Genomic DNA, 15,003 nt, shown 5'->3' on the forward strand with positions numbered 1-15,003 from the left:
GAAATAATAACCGGCGCGATGACATGTTTATTACGTGTAATCTTACCTGCCCACGGTTCCCTTATCTGCCGGGGCTCCTTACAAATTTCCAGCGGTTCGGCCGCGATACGATCTTCCTCCTCTCCTATCCGGCTCGTTAGAAGTTAGTCGGCCGACGCCGCGGGTCTTTCGATGGAAATGAACAGCGATGGAATGTATTGAAAAAACTGGAACAAAGTGCGGTTTGTCTTCCCCAATTATCTAGATTCCGCGTTCCTCGTCGCTTCGCCGGCTTATCGGCCGGCACCGCCGGCATGGGAACACGTTCGTTAACGAAACGAGCGCCTATCCCGTCCGTCGGACGCGTGGAATCGCTACCGGCGAACGTCGCGGGGGCGAAGGGGGCAGAGCGGGGCGCACGAACGATGATCCGTTTCGCAACGAGAAACAATTAACCGTGTAACGGAGGGAACTAGCGAGCTAGCGACGAGGTCCTCGACTTCCGTGCGAAACGCGCAGCTGAAAAAAATCCGCTTCCAACGAGGCGGAACCCGAGGAGCCGTGCCCCGCGAGGATTTTCGGCTAAACGACCGTTGGCTAATGGTAGCCGCGGAACGGCAGCCTCTCGCACCCGGTTCCCTCTTTCGCCGACGACAGTCGCATTAGCCACAGGACGAGGTTACAATGGACCCCTCTGTTTTTCACGCTCCATCGGGACGCCCGAGGGGGCGGCCGCGCGTTCGGGGGGCCACCGAACCCCTAACTCTGCCTCCCCCTTCCTCCGTCCTTCGCCCGCGAACCCCCTACTTAGCGCGGGAGATTTGTGAATCAGAGTGTACACGGCTCGGGACGGAGAATTGATAAACGACGCGGAATCCGACGTCGTGTTTCGACGTCGCTTCGACGTTCGCGTCACGTTCATCATGGACGTTGTTCCTGCTCGCTGCTCCCTCGGATCTTGAACGTTCATCATTCGCCGGAACGTTCTAGCGCACGATAACGTTCGACTGCCGGCTTTCCCTGCGCGCAGCGACGTTTTTGTTTATGGGGATTTCGGAAAAATCAGTTACCAACGATCCGCGATCCTCCGAAGTCACCGACCGGTTTGCGCTGTGTCGGTGTCACGCTAAATCTCCGGCGTATTGTTCGCGCCCCTTCTGGCCGTCAGGATTTTCCGTCGCCACCCCTGGCTCGCCGCGGCACAGTCAACTTCCACCCCTCGTGCAACACGCTCGTGATCGCCGTGCAACGCGTAGGCTCGAACGAGACAGTTACGAGCCGCTGCGACGAGGAACGGCTCGGTATCTCGCGCGTCATCGCGCCGACTTTTTGTCCGCCCACTGACGATCGTAATAGATTCTCGGGAACTTTCTAGCCTCTCCCGTCGCAGCGATCGTGTCCCGGTTCGAAACGGAGTTAACGCGTCGATCGTCGATTGAATATGCATTCCTCGATCGATCGAGGGATTTCTTTGAGGAACGGAGGATCGTACGACGATCGTTCCGACGATTCGATTCTAAATGAATCGAGGCGCGACCGTCGCAATATTTCACGCGTCGCTCGGGGTGTAATCGACGATCCCCGCCGATTGGCGTGATTAACGGGGAACGATTAATAATTAAGATCGTGGAAGCGGCCACCCTAAAAAGGCCGCGGGGCTCCTCTCTCGCGTCCGCCCGCCGGGAACGCCGGGTAATGGCAATTTACGGCGTCCCACGGGGCCAGATAACTTCGTATCTTCCCGGTAATCATTTATTCTCTCAATGGGCGCGATATTGCCAAATTGAATTAGATAAGCGGCTGCATGTATCTTCCCCTCGCGTACGTGTTCGCGAAAGAACTCGCGTCGCCGTTCGCTCGTCGACGATTCCGTTCTCGATTAAAGCCTCTTTGCAAGATTGCCTTTAGCTGCTAGGATTCGCGCAAAAAACAACGCGCGACCGATAGAAACAGCAATAGGTACACTGGAGAAGTTAAATTTGCATTCGAAGATTCTCGTCTGCGAAGGGTTAATCATTAATAACCAATAAACGCAGCAATGATTCCTCCGCATCTTCAGCATCTTCAGCGTCAACGAGAGACTCGACACCCTCGGACGTATCTATTACAGTTTACAATCGACGGACGCCGTCGGAACGCGACGCCCGGCGAGCGGATTGTTCACGCAGCGACGGCACCCCGGTATATTGACCCTCCGTCGCTAAATACGTCCGTTTGACGTTCGCTGCGCGGGGTGGGGCGCTGCGCGTTTGGGGATCGGACGTGTTTCATAAAGACCTAGCGTCGTATTAGAGCGAAAACGGAAACAACCGTGACTGGCGGACGGGCTTCCCGTTTCAAAGGAGGCGCACCCATCGGTCGTCGGTCCTGCTCGCACGCTTTCACGATTCTTAATCATCGCTGACAGATTACGCCGATTCGTCATCCGCGGATTGAGAGATATTCGGACGCCCACGTGGCCGATTCGGGATTCGCTGAGTAACCGTCGTGGACCTAGATTAATAGATTTACCGTATTCCGGGGCTGGTAAACAGAAGAATTCAGCTCCGATTGATCATTCGCTTTGAGCGCTAGTTTTCAAGCGTTAACGTCGACGAGATGGATTGTACGAAGGAACATTGGCTAACAGTTCCTATAAAAATTGTAATGACAGATTATTTTCAGTTTCTTCAGACATTCCTTATACTACTCAAGTGGAACTATTTTCAAAATCATTTCGAATATTCAATGCTTCGAAAATATCAATAATTCCTGTAGAAAAAAATTAAAACCAGTCATTTTGACTGCTACGTAGTTCCAGTGTTAAAGCAATTAAATCGTTCAACTTAGTATTCCAAATATCAACGTTTCATCTCCCAAACCGTCGACATTCGTCCGCAGACTTAAAATCGACAAAATCGATTCTATAGAAGACAAAATTGAATTTACCAGCTTCCGAGTGCTGTTTCACGAATTCTTTCGCGTACCTGTTCCTATCTTCCACCATCTTCGCCACTTGGCTCGGCAAATAAATTAGCGGGGGCGGTGGAATGGCCGCCGTTTGATGGCTCGTTCGAATAAATAAACTCGCAGCGGTGTTTGAACAAAGCAGAGGGACCGGTCGAACGATCGGAGCGCATTGAAACGCGAGCGGCGCCGCAAAGTGTCTCCGAAAGTACCCGCCTCGCCGCGGGTATATTGGCCACGTGGGCCATAACGCGGAGATGTTTTGTTGCCGGCGTGCGATCCCCGACACGTGCCGGAGATTAATGTGTTTTGATTTTTAGACTTCGCATTATAGCCGGGCGTAAGCCTTCGGCGGCCATTGTGCGGACACCGACCACGCGCGCGGCTCCCTCCCGCGCTGTGCCGTGCCGTGCCGTGCCGGCTCTCCATAATAGTCGGGACCGGCAGGAAGCGCGCGAATCCTGCAGGATGCTCCGGGAATGGCAATCGAATCGATCTCTCTTGACATCTCACCCCCGCCCCCCGCGGCTCCGGCTAAATCCGAGGGCTGTTCGACTCGGCAAATAAGGAACGGACGCGGACGTTTCGTTTCACCGGTCCCGAGGTCCTCTCCAGAATTGGATACCGAGGATGTTAACCCTTTGCTCTTTGTACGCTCCAATATGCCACGATTTATGCTATTAACACGTTGAACGCCGCACGATTTCGCAGAGGAAAATACACAGAATGGAAGAAATATGATATTAACCCCTTCATCTAAGAGATGTTAGAATATAACATTTTTCATTTGTGCTAAGGGTTAACACTGGAACTACCGGATGCGTGCAAATGATCAATTCGTAATTTGTTCCTCCAGAATCACTGCAAAGGTAGATTCTTCGAAGAATGGTTACCTGAACTGAAATATAAACCAATTGAAATCTTAATAAACGCTTGTTGATTTTATATAAAAATGTCGAAGCGGTTTGAGGGCTCGATAGTTGTAATCCTTTGCAGTCGAACAGTTTACATAGAAATATTCCACGTTTTCTAATGAGACATAGACGATACTCTGAAGCTAATGAGAAAATAGCTTCATCTAAGCCTCAAGTGTTATTTGCGCAATTACAAAGCAAATCTCCCACGAAATCTGGACGAATCAAGACAATCTTCGCTCCACGACTCCCAGCAGGACTCCAGACGATGAACCACCCCAGAAGTCGATTCCCAGCGACTCGCGAGGATCAACGATCCCCGCGTCCTCGTCGGTTAATCGCGTCCGAAACCAAGAATCCGGGCATTCGCACCGTTTCAATTTATCCCCGGTTATTTAACGGTTCAATTTAATTGACGGCACTCGAACGACAAAGATGACTCGGAAGGGGGTTCCGGCAGGAGAGGAAGGGGTGAGAGTGGGCAGAGAGAGAGTAGGAAGAGAGACGACCCGATTAATTCCTTTGTCGCCTATCTGCCGGTGGAATAACAAACCTCTTCGGCGGACGGGAGTCGAGAGGATACAAGGACGATAAAATCACGAGGGTCCACGGGACGCCGGATAAAAAGACTGTAAAGCGAGAGAGACGGAGTGAGAGAAAGAGAATGATAGGGCGGCGAGGTGCGGGGGGCGGGGAGAGGTCTGGAAAGGGTGGCGAGAGAGGAAGCCGGCGCGGACCTCCGGCCGTCCCTTCATTTTCCGGCGTCGGCCGCGCGCCGCGGCGGAGGGAGGAATAGCAATTAAAAGTATCTGGCACAATCTTCGTTAAACTTCTTCCTCGTTCTTGGTCGACGGAGGGAAGGCATTATTAAAACGTGCCGTCGGCTGCAACCGCTACACCGCCCGCCAGATTTCCCTTCGAAACCCTCCGACTCTTCACGCTGTACCGCCCCCCGCCGCCTCCCTTCGCCGCGAAAACGGTTCCGCGTTCTCGACTCTTTTGCATAGGAAATGTCGCCGCTCCGCCGAATCGGCGGTTGTAAGTATCGCTGTTCAAAGACGTCTTCCTATAAACGTCGAATTCCGACGATTGCGCCTTCTTTGCACCTCTTGCTCTGGCTTCGCTACTCGGGTCCATGCTCGGATGATCCCTTGTGGATTTTTTTAGTTCGATACAGGTGATATTAGGATTGTCTAGGTTACGGGATCTAGATTGTCTAGATTCTAGATTGTCTAGATTCTAGATTGTCCAGATTCTAGATTGTCTAGATTCTAGATTGTCTAGATTCTAGATTGTCTAGAACAAGACACCCAATTCTTCGCAGTGTTTCTGTTCTTGTTTCTCCAATTGTGTTATAATCGTAGTTTGAACTGGAAACTCCTGATAGCTGCATAATCGATGAGATTAGTGTTATTTAAAAAGGACGAAAGTTAAGGTTTCTGGTTACCGGAGGAAGCTTCCTAGCGGAAAAAACGTCGTCTAATTACGCCGCCGCGGCGGGGATCCTAATTATACGGGTGTTCGCGGGAAATAGAAGCTGCGAAACCGTGGATGGCTCCGCGGGAGCGAAACGTCACGGAAGCCCCGGTTTATCGAGAATTTTGAGAATGGTAATGCGGAAGCCGCCGGAAAGGGCGGCGGGGGCGGGGAAACGAAGGAGCCGAGAGGTCTCGGAGTGGAACGGTAAGAAAGGGAGAAGTTCTCGGGGACTCTCGAAGTAATCCTGCCGGCGGCGCGGAGGTCGAGGAATATAGGATGAAAATACCTGGGAGTTAGAGAGGTCTTACTCGTGTCTCGCCCTCCAGCCTCCCTTCGTCCGCGTTTTCCGCCGCCGAATAAGACAAAAGTCGTCGTACAATTCCAGGACTAATGCTAGTCCCTGTTAAGACCCGTCCAGCTGGTCGATTATTCGCTTATGCAACGCGGGACCTGATAATTGCCCGTGTTAACGCTTCGCCAACCGAATGGGGAGATCCCCCACTTTTCACTCAGCAACGTGCTCGCCTTTTATTCTGTTATTTTCTTTTGTTATTTAGAGAATCTCGAAGTGAGACTATTCGCAATTCATCAAACTTTCTTTTTACGAAACACAGTTCCTAAGCGAATTAACCCTCTATAAGCCCGTAACTTTCAAGTCACACGTCAATAGACTGGGTTAAATTGATTTATTCAATTTTTCATTGCAAAATGACGGATGACATTGAACGATTAATCAACTTGAACTTTTATACAGGCGTTTACGTTCAACGTTATTGTAACTTTGAAGTTACAGAATATATTCGTTTTAATAAGACTATTAAAACTATTGAATACAGTTTTAATTTGTGTGCGTAAATTTTGTTATGATCACGAGACAAAGTTCGGCTCATAGAGGGTTAATTGAACGAGTTCAATTGAAAATGAGGAGGTAGTTCTTTTTAGACGGTTAAGTGTTGTCTCCTACATTGTTTAAACTTACAGACATCGCTACGAGCGATGGGTTTGAGTGTTCCAAAGTTTCGTGATGCATGCTGCACTCGAACAAAGAGGGAAAAAGACCGAAACCCGTAGCTCGTTGCGATACAGGCATGTTCCAGCGTGTTTGGAGCTCTTTAAACTTCGCATCCAGATGTCGGGCGAGCGTTGTTCGTCACTCCTCGAGCGCTGCGAAAGGAATCCTCGTCGTTTAACGTCTACCAGGGAGGAGCTGATCGACGATCGTCCCGCGGGATTGCGCCCAATGAAATTGCCGGGCGAAACTTTATATTGTCGGCGTTACTCGAACGTCGTGTCACAGTTGCCGAGAACGGCTGCCGCGTTTACGATTGCCGGCGAGCATACCGCCGATTATTCCGTTCGCTGATGGCGAATTATCCACCTTGGAACGCGCTAACTTTTCCGCGGACTTTTAATGCGTCTTCAACCCTTTCGAGCTCGGCGCGCGGCCGTCTGCGAACGAAACCCCGAAATTCGACTGTTCGCGTAACGAGAATTGAAGGTTACTAATGTTAAGTAGTCTCTGTACGAAATCATCTTCATTCGGAAAATCAACATTTTCAGTACATATTCATTTCAACACTTCGACTGCCAAGTAAATAGCCACCGAAACTCTCATGGCATCGAAATACTTCTCTTAACAAAGCAAAAACTAAAGAGTCAAGTATATTTCACACTATCAATAAAACTTAGCTCGTTCGATACGTCACCGAGAAAACGAATGTTCAAGATTACGTTCAAATGGTGTCGTATTCGGGTGACGTGGCAGTGAAAGCGTTAATTATATAACGTTGGAATCGTGCGGAAACTTGAGATCAAAGAAAAGGAAATTAGCATTAGAGATTTTATCTTCCACTGGAACCCTCGAAACAATCCAATTCAAATTTCAGCTGTGCGTTCGAAGGGGTTAAGCTCTCCCCCGGAAAAAGTAGTATTTCTAAAATACTCGGGGATTAATGGGTGTAACACTCGAATCTTCCAGGAGGGTGTCCAGCGCAAATTAACACCGCGTGAATAATGAGAAGGGTCGCAATCCGCGGTCAATCGTTCGTACGAGCAAGGGTTCTTCGAGCCGACGTCCGTCTTTCTTCATTCGCTCGAAACATCAAATCTCAAGCACAGCGAAGATTAAACCACGCAACTCGCATCGTCTACTAGATTCACCGCGCAATCGGTGTCTCCCGATCGGTTTCCCTAAAATCCAAACAAAGAGAGTAGAGAGCCTGTCATCGGTAGCCGCTCGAGTGGAGCTAAATTAATTAAGAGACGAACAACGGAATCGCGGCTCGGTGACACCCACTCGGCTCGAACGCATCGTCGGGCACCGGAGAAAAGCAAATACCTTCGAGGGGGTGGCTCGGCCGCGGCGGGGGGAACGGGTGGGCGGAAGAACGAGAAAGAATTCCGTCACGATCACGTCTGCGCCCGCTTTTGTCCCCTGCTTTGATTTCTTCTCTTCGGTACTCCAGAACCGACAGAGAGTGAACGGGAGAAAAAGGGAGGACAAAAGCGAGATAGACAGAGAGAGACGGGACGGAGGCGAGGGGGAGGAAACACGAAACGGAGAGACACAGACATAAAGAGAAAGATAGAGAGAGAAAGAGGCTTTAGCTGGTTCGGTACCGGGAGAGTGAACGATATTTACATGCGATTTGCATACTAGTTGATCCCTATTGCTTCCATCTCCAACGAGCCAGCAGGGGCGGCGGACCTACACCCGAACCCTCCGTCATGCCGCGCCCTCGTCCTCGTGCCCGTCCTCGTCCTCGTCCTCTCGTTTCACGATTCCACGAGTTTTCATCTCTCCACCCGCGTCTCGACGAGTATCTGCCGCGCACCGGGTAGACGGAGGTTCTCGCGCGTCGAGTATAGACGCGTAAGCGAAACCCTTCACGCTAAAGCGAACCGTAGCAGGGCATTCGACGTTCTTCGAATCCTACTCGTTATCATCCTACGCCTTAATGAAGTGTCCTCTTTCTCTCGCCCTCTCCGCTCCCCCTTCCCTGCCGTCCCGCTGCGCTCGCGTGTGCTCTCGTGTTCTCGTTTGTAAATGCCCGACGCGGAAATTCACTCGCGAACCCTCTCGTAATTTCGCCGAGCCGAGCTCGCCACCACCCCCTCCGTCCCCTATTGTTGCTTTCCATCGAGATGGGAAACTTATTTCCGAACCGTGGACTCGGAGATAAACGAACCGCGGAAAAAAGGATCTTTAGGGGTGAGTAGCTGGCAAGTTCCTCGGCTCTCGGATACGAGGGATTAAACCTGGAGGCGGAGGAGGCAGGTAATCAGGTCATATAAATGTGGCTGGCTAATTGCAGATAGTCGGTTCTAACGGGATTCCAGGCTACTGATGGACGAATAAGAAACGCGGCTGGGTGGGAGGGGTTCTTTCGTTGGTTTCCTATCTCGCTGCGGAATGGTGTGCTCGAATTAGTCGAGATAATCGCGTCGTCGAGGGAACCTGGAGGTTGCCACTTCCGCGTAGGATCCGGAGGTTTCTTCTAGTAAGGGATCCTTGGGGAACGCAGGAGTCAAAGGTACCATGAACAGAGGAAGGGATCTCTTGATTTAAATGGGTACTTTAGGTTTCAGTAGGGTTTAGGTGGAAATGCTACTTATAAAATCGTTTGGAATCTATACGATAAAACTTTCAAAACATGATTCTGACTACTTAAACCTATTTTCCACGGCAACGCGTATCTCCATCGACACTGCCGAATGTCTCGATCCAGCTGAACGTTCGGCGAACACGCGGAATCGTGTTTAGAAGTGAAGCCCTGCCTCGGAACTTTTCCTCGCTGCTTAATTAAACGACACGAGGTGGGGATCGTTCTAAGCGCCGCGATTCTATCTGTCCGGTATCCGATTTTTCGTGCTCGTACGGGGCTACGGAGCGGGATGGAAGGGAGATAGAGAGTGTTTTAAGAAAAGCAAGCAAGCCACGGGTCCGTCGAGGAGCGCAGAAGCGATTGATATCTGAGCGTGCTGCCACGTGAGCTCCCGAAGCCCACGGCCGTCTAATTAACTCCGTGACTGGCTGACCCCACGCGACCCTGGGCTCGTTGCATGCCTCGACGGCGCCTGTGTGCTTGCACATGCACGCGCTGGCTCATCCGCGTGCACACGTGTTGCATCGGGCTCGCACACCTAACGGGCCCGCTATTCCGTCGTGGATAGAGACATCATCGTGCCACCGAGCTGTGCGCGCCCTACACGTTCACCTTATACGGTCCCTCGGCCGCTCCGCCGGACCAAGGGAGCATAGGAGAAGAGGACCGTTCCTCGACTGTGCACGAGCGCGCTCGATGCATGAACTTCGACGCTGCGGACGAAAGCTTGGGGACCACGAGCGCGCCACAGGAATTCACGACTCGGCGAGCGACTTTTCGGGGACGATCATTGGGCCTCGTAGGCGTCAACCTCTCGATTTCTTTCGTAATTTGATGGAATTACTTTCGCGTTGTCGGTGGAACCACTGAACAGTCGAAATGAGTTTGTTTTGGTCTTTTGTGGGAGCTTTGGAAGAGTGTTCGTTGATGTTGCGATTGATTTATGATTCGAAGTTTCAGATTAGTGGACTTTCAAACCTTCAAAGTTTCGAATATTCGAAGTTTCAAACTTTCAAAGTTTTAAACCTTCGAAGTTTCAAACCTTCAAACTTGCAAACTTGCAAACCCTCAAAGTTTCAAACCTTCAAGCTTGCAAACTTGCAAACCTTCAAAGTTTCAAGCCTTCAAACTTGCAAAGTTGCAAACTTGCAAACTATCAAACTATCAAACTATCAAACTATCAAACTATCAAACTATCAAACTACCAAACCTTCAAACTTCCAAATTCCCAATCTTCCAAACATTCAAACGTCCACACCACAAAAGATTAACAACCCGCTACAAACAATTCCAAGCTCGCCCATGCGAAAGCCAACTCCAAAACCCTACCGATCCACAGGAGGATATCTCATACAAACCAAAACGAATCGCGCGACATCCATTCCCGTTAACATCCGATCTTCGTCACGAGCCCGACGCGATATTATACGCGGCAAGGGGTTGAAACTACCGATGACATCAAGATAATTCCTCGCGGGGGCCCTCTGGCCGTGTCGTTGTTCGATTCGCCGCGATAAACACGGTCGAAATAATCGTGCCGGGAGCAGTCCAGGATCGGCGACGCGGCGAGATTGCGCAGCCTCGGTTTTTCGCACGCTCCCCGTGCAAACCGAGAGACAGACGTACCGCGCCCGGTGCCCCCGGTGTTTCGTTAATTAAAATGAACGAACGAACGAACTGGTTAATTTTATGCGAGTGGCGAATCGGGCCGGCGTGCATGGCTTTCCCATTACCGCGCCCACCTCGTACACCTCCACCTCCTCCTCCTCCTCCTCCTCCTCCTCCTCCTCCTCCTCCTCCTCCTCCACCTCCTCCTCCTCCTCCACCTCTTTCTCCTCCTCCGTCGGCTCTTCCTCCCTCCAGACAACCCCGAAAACCCTGTCGATTGGTCATCGTTGTCAGAAGCGATCATGCTACGGTTTCGCCGGCGTCATCCGCTCGGTTATCGAACCGTCCTCGCCTCCTCCCGCTCGGCCGACCCGCGAAATAACAATCCGTTATCGTTGGCCCGCGGTGTTTTATAAATAACAATGAACGGCCCGACAAGTTTATCTCGCGGCCGGCCGCCTACTCGCGGCGGAATTGTCGCGGGGCAAGACACCGAGATACCGATTCATTTCGCTTAAGCCGAGAAAACGCGCGGCGAGCGGCATTTAATGTTCCCGAATACAGTGATACACTGTTTATTGCCGACAGCCCCGCGGAATTTTGAGCAGGCGCAACGCCATCGCCGCGCCGCGCCGCGATTTTATTTCATCGCGGCCCTTGATTGCGCGGCTAATGGCGAATAAATCTCGATGAACGTCGGGGAACTGAACGGCCGCGCCGCTCAGCCAATAGAAAACTCGCGAGAAGGCTTGGATGTTCACTCGCTAACCGGAAGTAACGAATTAACGCGTCCGTCTTGAGTGTCTTCGAACTACCTTTCGTCCTAGTGTTCCTCGTTACTGAACGATCTGTCGATCGGATGAAATATTTCAAATATTTATAATATACCGATACTATTCATAAAACCTAGAATAATATTAACCCCTTCACTTGCACGCTCGAGTTAATTCGAGCGCGCTAAACAGGCCAAACTGTGAAAATAACAATGTGAAAGCAAAGAAAAAAAATCGTTTTACTGATATTTATCATTTACATGGGATTTTAAGCTATGACACTTATTTATTCAAGAATAAAATATAGCCTTTTTCCATGGAAGAAAAGCACAGTATATCAAAATTAATTTTTTTGGTTTTTTTCAAAAAAACTGTGCGTTAAGGGGTTAATATCCTCGTCAATTATTTATTCGCTTTCTCAAGCACGTAAAATACTTCAATCTCGCTTCAGTCTATTCTACTGTATCCTCGGCGTTGATCTCATTACGCTCAAAGAGATTTTTAATTGCACGGTTAATTGGTTAACAGTCCAAGGGTCAAGGGGTCGAGTAAATCTGCACGGAGGTCGGCACCGGAGGGTAGGTCGGCGAGAAATTCGGATCGAGCTCGCGCACGGACGTCCGCCGTTATTTTTCGTAGGAATGAGAATTTAGTTAACCGGTAGACCGAGAGCGATTTCAAAATTCCGATCGGTCGCGGCCGAGGGCGCGCGGCGGTCTGAGGCCGGGGGGAGCGGGCTGGAACCGGCGCGGAAAACAGGGTGTGGCGCGTGAGAGCTGGCTCACCTGAAACAACACAACGTTTTCAGATCGCTGATCCCATAAGCGTCCACGTTTGATCCCTCTGTTGTTTTGCGAACGCACTCGCCCGCCTCCCGGTTAATTCGCGAAAAGCTGTAACCGCATTCTTCGAGTCGGCCGGGAGCGGGTCGGGTCTTCGAGCCACTCTACCGGAAATCGTATCGGAAGCCCGCCGTTCTTTCCTCTTTCATTGTTTTTGCGACGCGCAACCGTTGGAGTAACTCGAACTCCGGGGTTATGGTTCCTTGCAACTGTGTTTTTAACCATGTACACCGAAGATAGCATTCGATGACTCGGTTAGCATTTGATATGGGAGTATGAAGTCTTATATATATCGAGCTGTGTACGATCCATCGATATGGAATATTGGAATAAAATAGTTTTATTCCTGTACGTTACTTTTCTCGTTAGTTTCGATGTGTTGGAGGATGTTGAATATTTCTAGTGGGAAACATAAAGGGTTGATTGCATAACACGTTCACTGCCATGAGAATTTTAGGTCTTATTCTTTTATGACAATGACGAATCTTGTAGCAACCCATTCGCTGGCATAAAATGTGATTTCATTTGTACTTTCAATTTATTTTAATCTCTTGCTACGTGTATATTCGTGACGCAGTGAACGGGTTAAATTGATGTTCAAAGAATTATAGCAGCACGTTTTTAATAGAAAATATCTTAACGATTCCTCCGATCGAGAAAGAAATCCGAAACGGTTCGTTTCGATTCTCCGGCGGCGGGAGCGCCGATTAAAAGGAAAAAGTTCGCCGCCCCTTTTGGAACAGAGGCACCGCTCGTCACGAACGAGTTGACGCGGTTATTTTTTTCAATTGCGCTCTTTAGCCGGTGGGCTGAAGAGAATTTTTGTCGAGAGGGGGCGAGAAGAAAGGCGGCGGCGGGGCACGGGGCGACTACTCGTCAAGTCATGCAGAATAGTAGAGATATATCGCGGCGTAATATGCAAAGCGGATCGGATGTACCCGGCGGGGGGGCGAGACCGGGAGCCAAGGGGTGATTAGCGGGACAAAAGCTGGCGCCGCTACAAGTGGAACCAAATTGGTAGAAAATTGATAATCAACCGCCAATATCAACCTCCATTGGGAACGGTGGCTCGTGGCGGTCCAGGGGAAGAGGGCGGAGGATTACGTGGAAACACGCGCGAAATATTTGTCCGGGGAAATATAAAAAGAGACGGGAACGATACGTATCGATACCTTCGCCGGCGAGTAGCTGTGCGCGAGTGTTAATCGACCGGCTGCGTGTCTCTTACGATGTATATTGAATAATTTCCGTGCGATCGACTTCGATCGCTTTAGAAATTCAACTATCCTACGCTTCTCTAACGCACTTTGAACAGTTTTGATTTAATTTAGTGGAGCTATTGGGTCGGAGTGTCTCGTTAATTTCTCGTGGAAATCGGATTCGTCGAGATTCGAAGCGCCCTTTGTCAAATTCCTCGTAAGATCCCCGTACTTTCGATAGTTGCTGATGAAACTTCATCGCGTGGTTCTGGCGTGAAAATTGTTCGATATCTCGTTAATTATCGCAGCGCGTTTTATCTGTTTACATAAGAACAAGATTCCCCATTTCCAGTGCTCGCGTTAAAATCCAATTGATCCCTCGCCGATAATCGTAACGCGGGCAATTAATCGCGGCCGGCGAGCAGCGTGTTTCGCAAGCAATTTCTGGAGAAATTTACATTGTATTTCAGGGGCGGACGCGTCCGGGAGGAAGCGGAGGGCCAGGAGGAGCCGGTGAATAATCGACGAGCCAACGGGAAGAAAAATTGAGCGACCAAGAAGCGGGATCAAACGCGTCGAGTGTAAAAACAGCGTTCGGTAAGGAGCGAAGCCGTCGACCAACCCCACTGTGAATGGAACACGTGTACGGTGTCGCGTCTATCGACAAAGTTCATCGTTGTAGAAAGGAAAAAAACGAAAAGGAAGAGGAAGAGAAAGAGAGAGAGGGAGAGATCGGTTGAAAGAGTTTCCCAGAATGTGAACCGTGACAGGGCCATGGTGGCGAGTGCGTAATCGAAGGAATCGTAGAACACTTTTCTCATGCAAATGCGCCCGATGCGGGCCTCGGAGAAGGGACAACGAACTTCTCCGTTGGCCCGACTGAAACTTCGAACTTAGGTCCTTTTAAATTTAAATGATTCCCCCGCGCGCCGCGCGCACACGCTCGCGATGGCACGATAATAAAACGGGCCAAAGGACGCGGACTAGGCGACGAATAATTTTAGAACAATTCCTTCCTGGCGACGGAACGATGGCAAATCATTCTACGTTTGGAACGTTCGATCCCGGAAACCGACTGCGAACAGATATACAGGGTGTTTCTGAAGTAGGACCTGGAAGCTTTATTCTAGACGAGCGAAAGGAGAAAATAGAGCGATGTTTTATATTATACTTCGTGTTCTAGATAGATATTTCAATTGAAACATCTACGTCGTTCAGTATAAAGTAATAGAAATGATACAAGTGAAAGTAATTAACTTTCGAATATTCCAAAATTCTGAGATATGAATTAGTCTCCCGAAATGTAACTGAATTCCAATGGTGCTTCTAAGTTACCAGTACACGTAGTCGATCCCCAATCGCGCCGCCATTTCAGGAACACTCTGTATATAGAGAAACGTTTCCGCGTCGTACGCGTCGTTACGCCCGCGGAAATTTTACAGCGATCGTAAAAGAGCGACCGAGCGTGCTCCCGCCTCGGTGATTATTAAAACGAATAAAATTTTCAGGCTGTACGTAATAATAAGCGGCCGCGAGCGCGAGCGCGCGCGGCAGCGGGCCGGCGGCGCGGCGATAATTACGAGAGCGTCGGGGATCGCGGCGCGGTAATGTTAAATATATCAAAAATTATCGTTCCGGCGTGCGCGCCGCGCGGCCGC

At 50.1% G+C, this 15,003-nt stretch overlaps 1 protein-coding gene across 4 annotated transcripts in view; it reads left to right on the forward strand.

The window, feature by feature from the left end:
- LOC116433684 (uncharacterized) overlaps nucleotides 1–14,083 on the forward strand; it is a 215,443-nt gene extending 201,360 nt beyond the window's left edge. For all 4 annotated transcript variants that reach the window (XR_012999873.1, XM_076372844.1, XM_076372843.1 and 1 more), the window contains one exon: nucleotides 13,816–14,083. Coding sequence is in view for 3 of the 4 variants with exons in the window: in XM_076372844.1 (XP_076228959.1) it covers nucleotides 13,816–13,894 (79 nt within the window). In the remaining variant the exon portion in view is untranslated. The remainder of the gene's footprint in view (nucleotides 1–13,815) is intronic.
- Nucleotides 14,084–15,003: the final 920 nt, after the last annotated feature.

Source organism: Nomia melanderi, chromosome 12, assembly GCF_051020985.1.
Source record: "Nomia melanderi isolate GNS246 chromosome 12, iyNomMela1, whole genome shotgun sequence".
Taxonomy (NCBI): Eukaryota; Metazoa; Arthropoda; class Insecta; order Hymenoptera; family Halictidae; genus Nomia; species Nomia melanderi.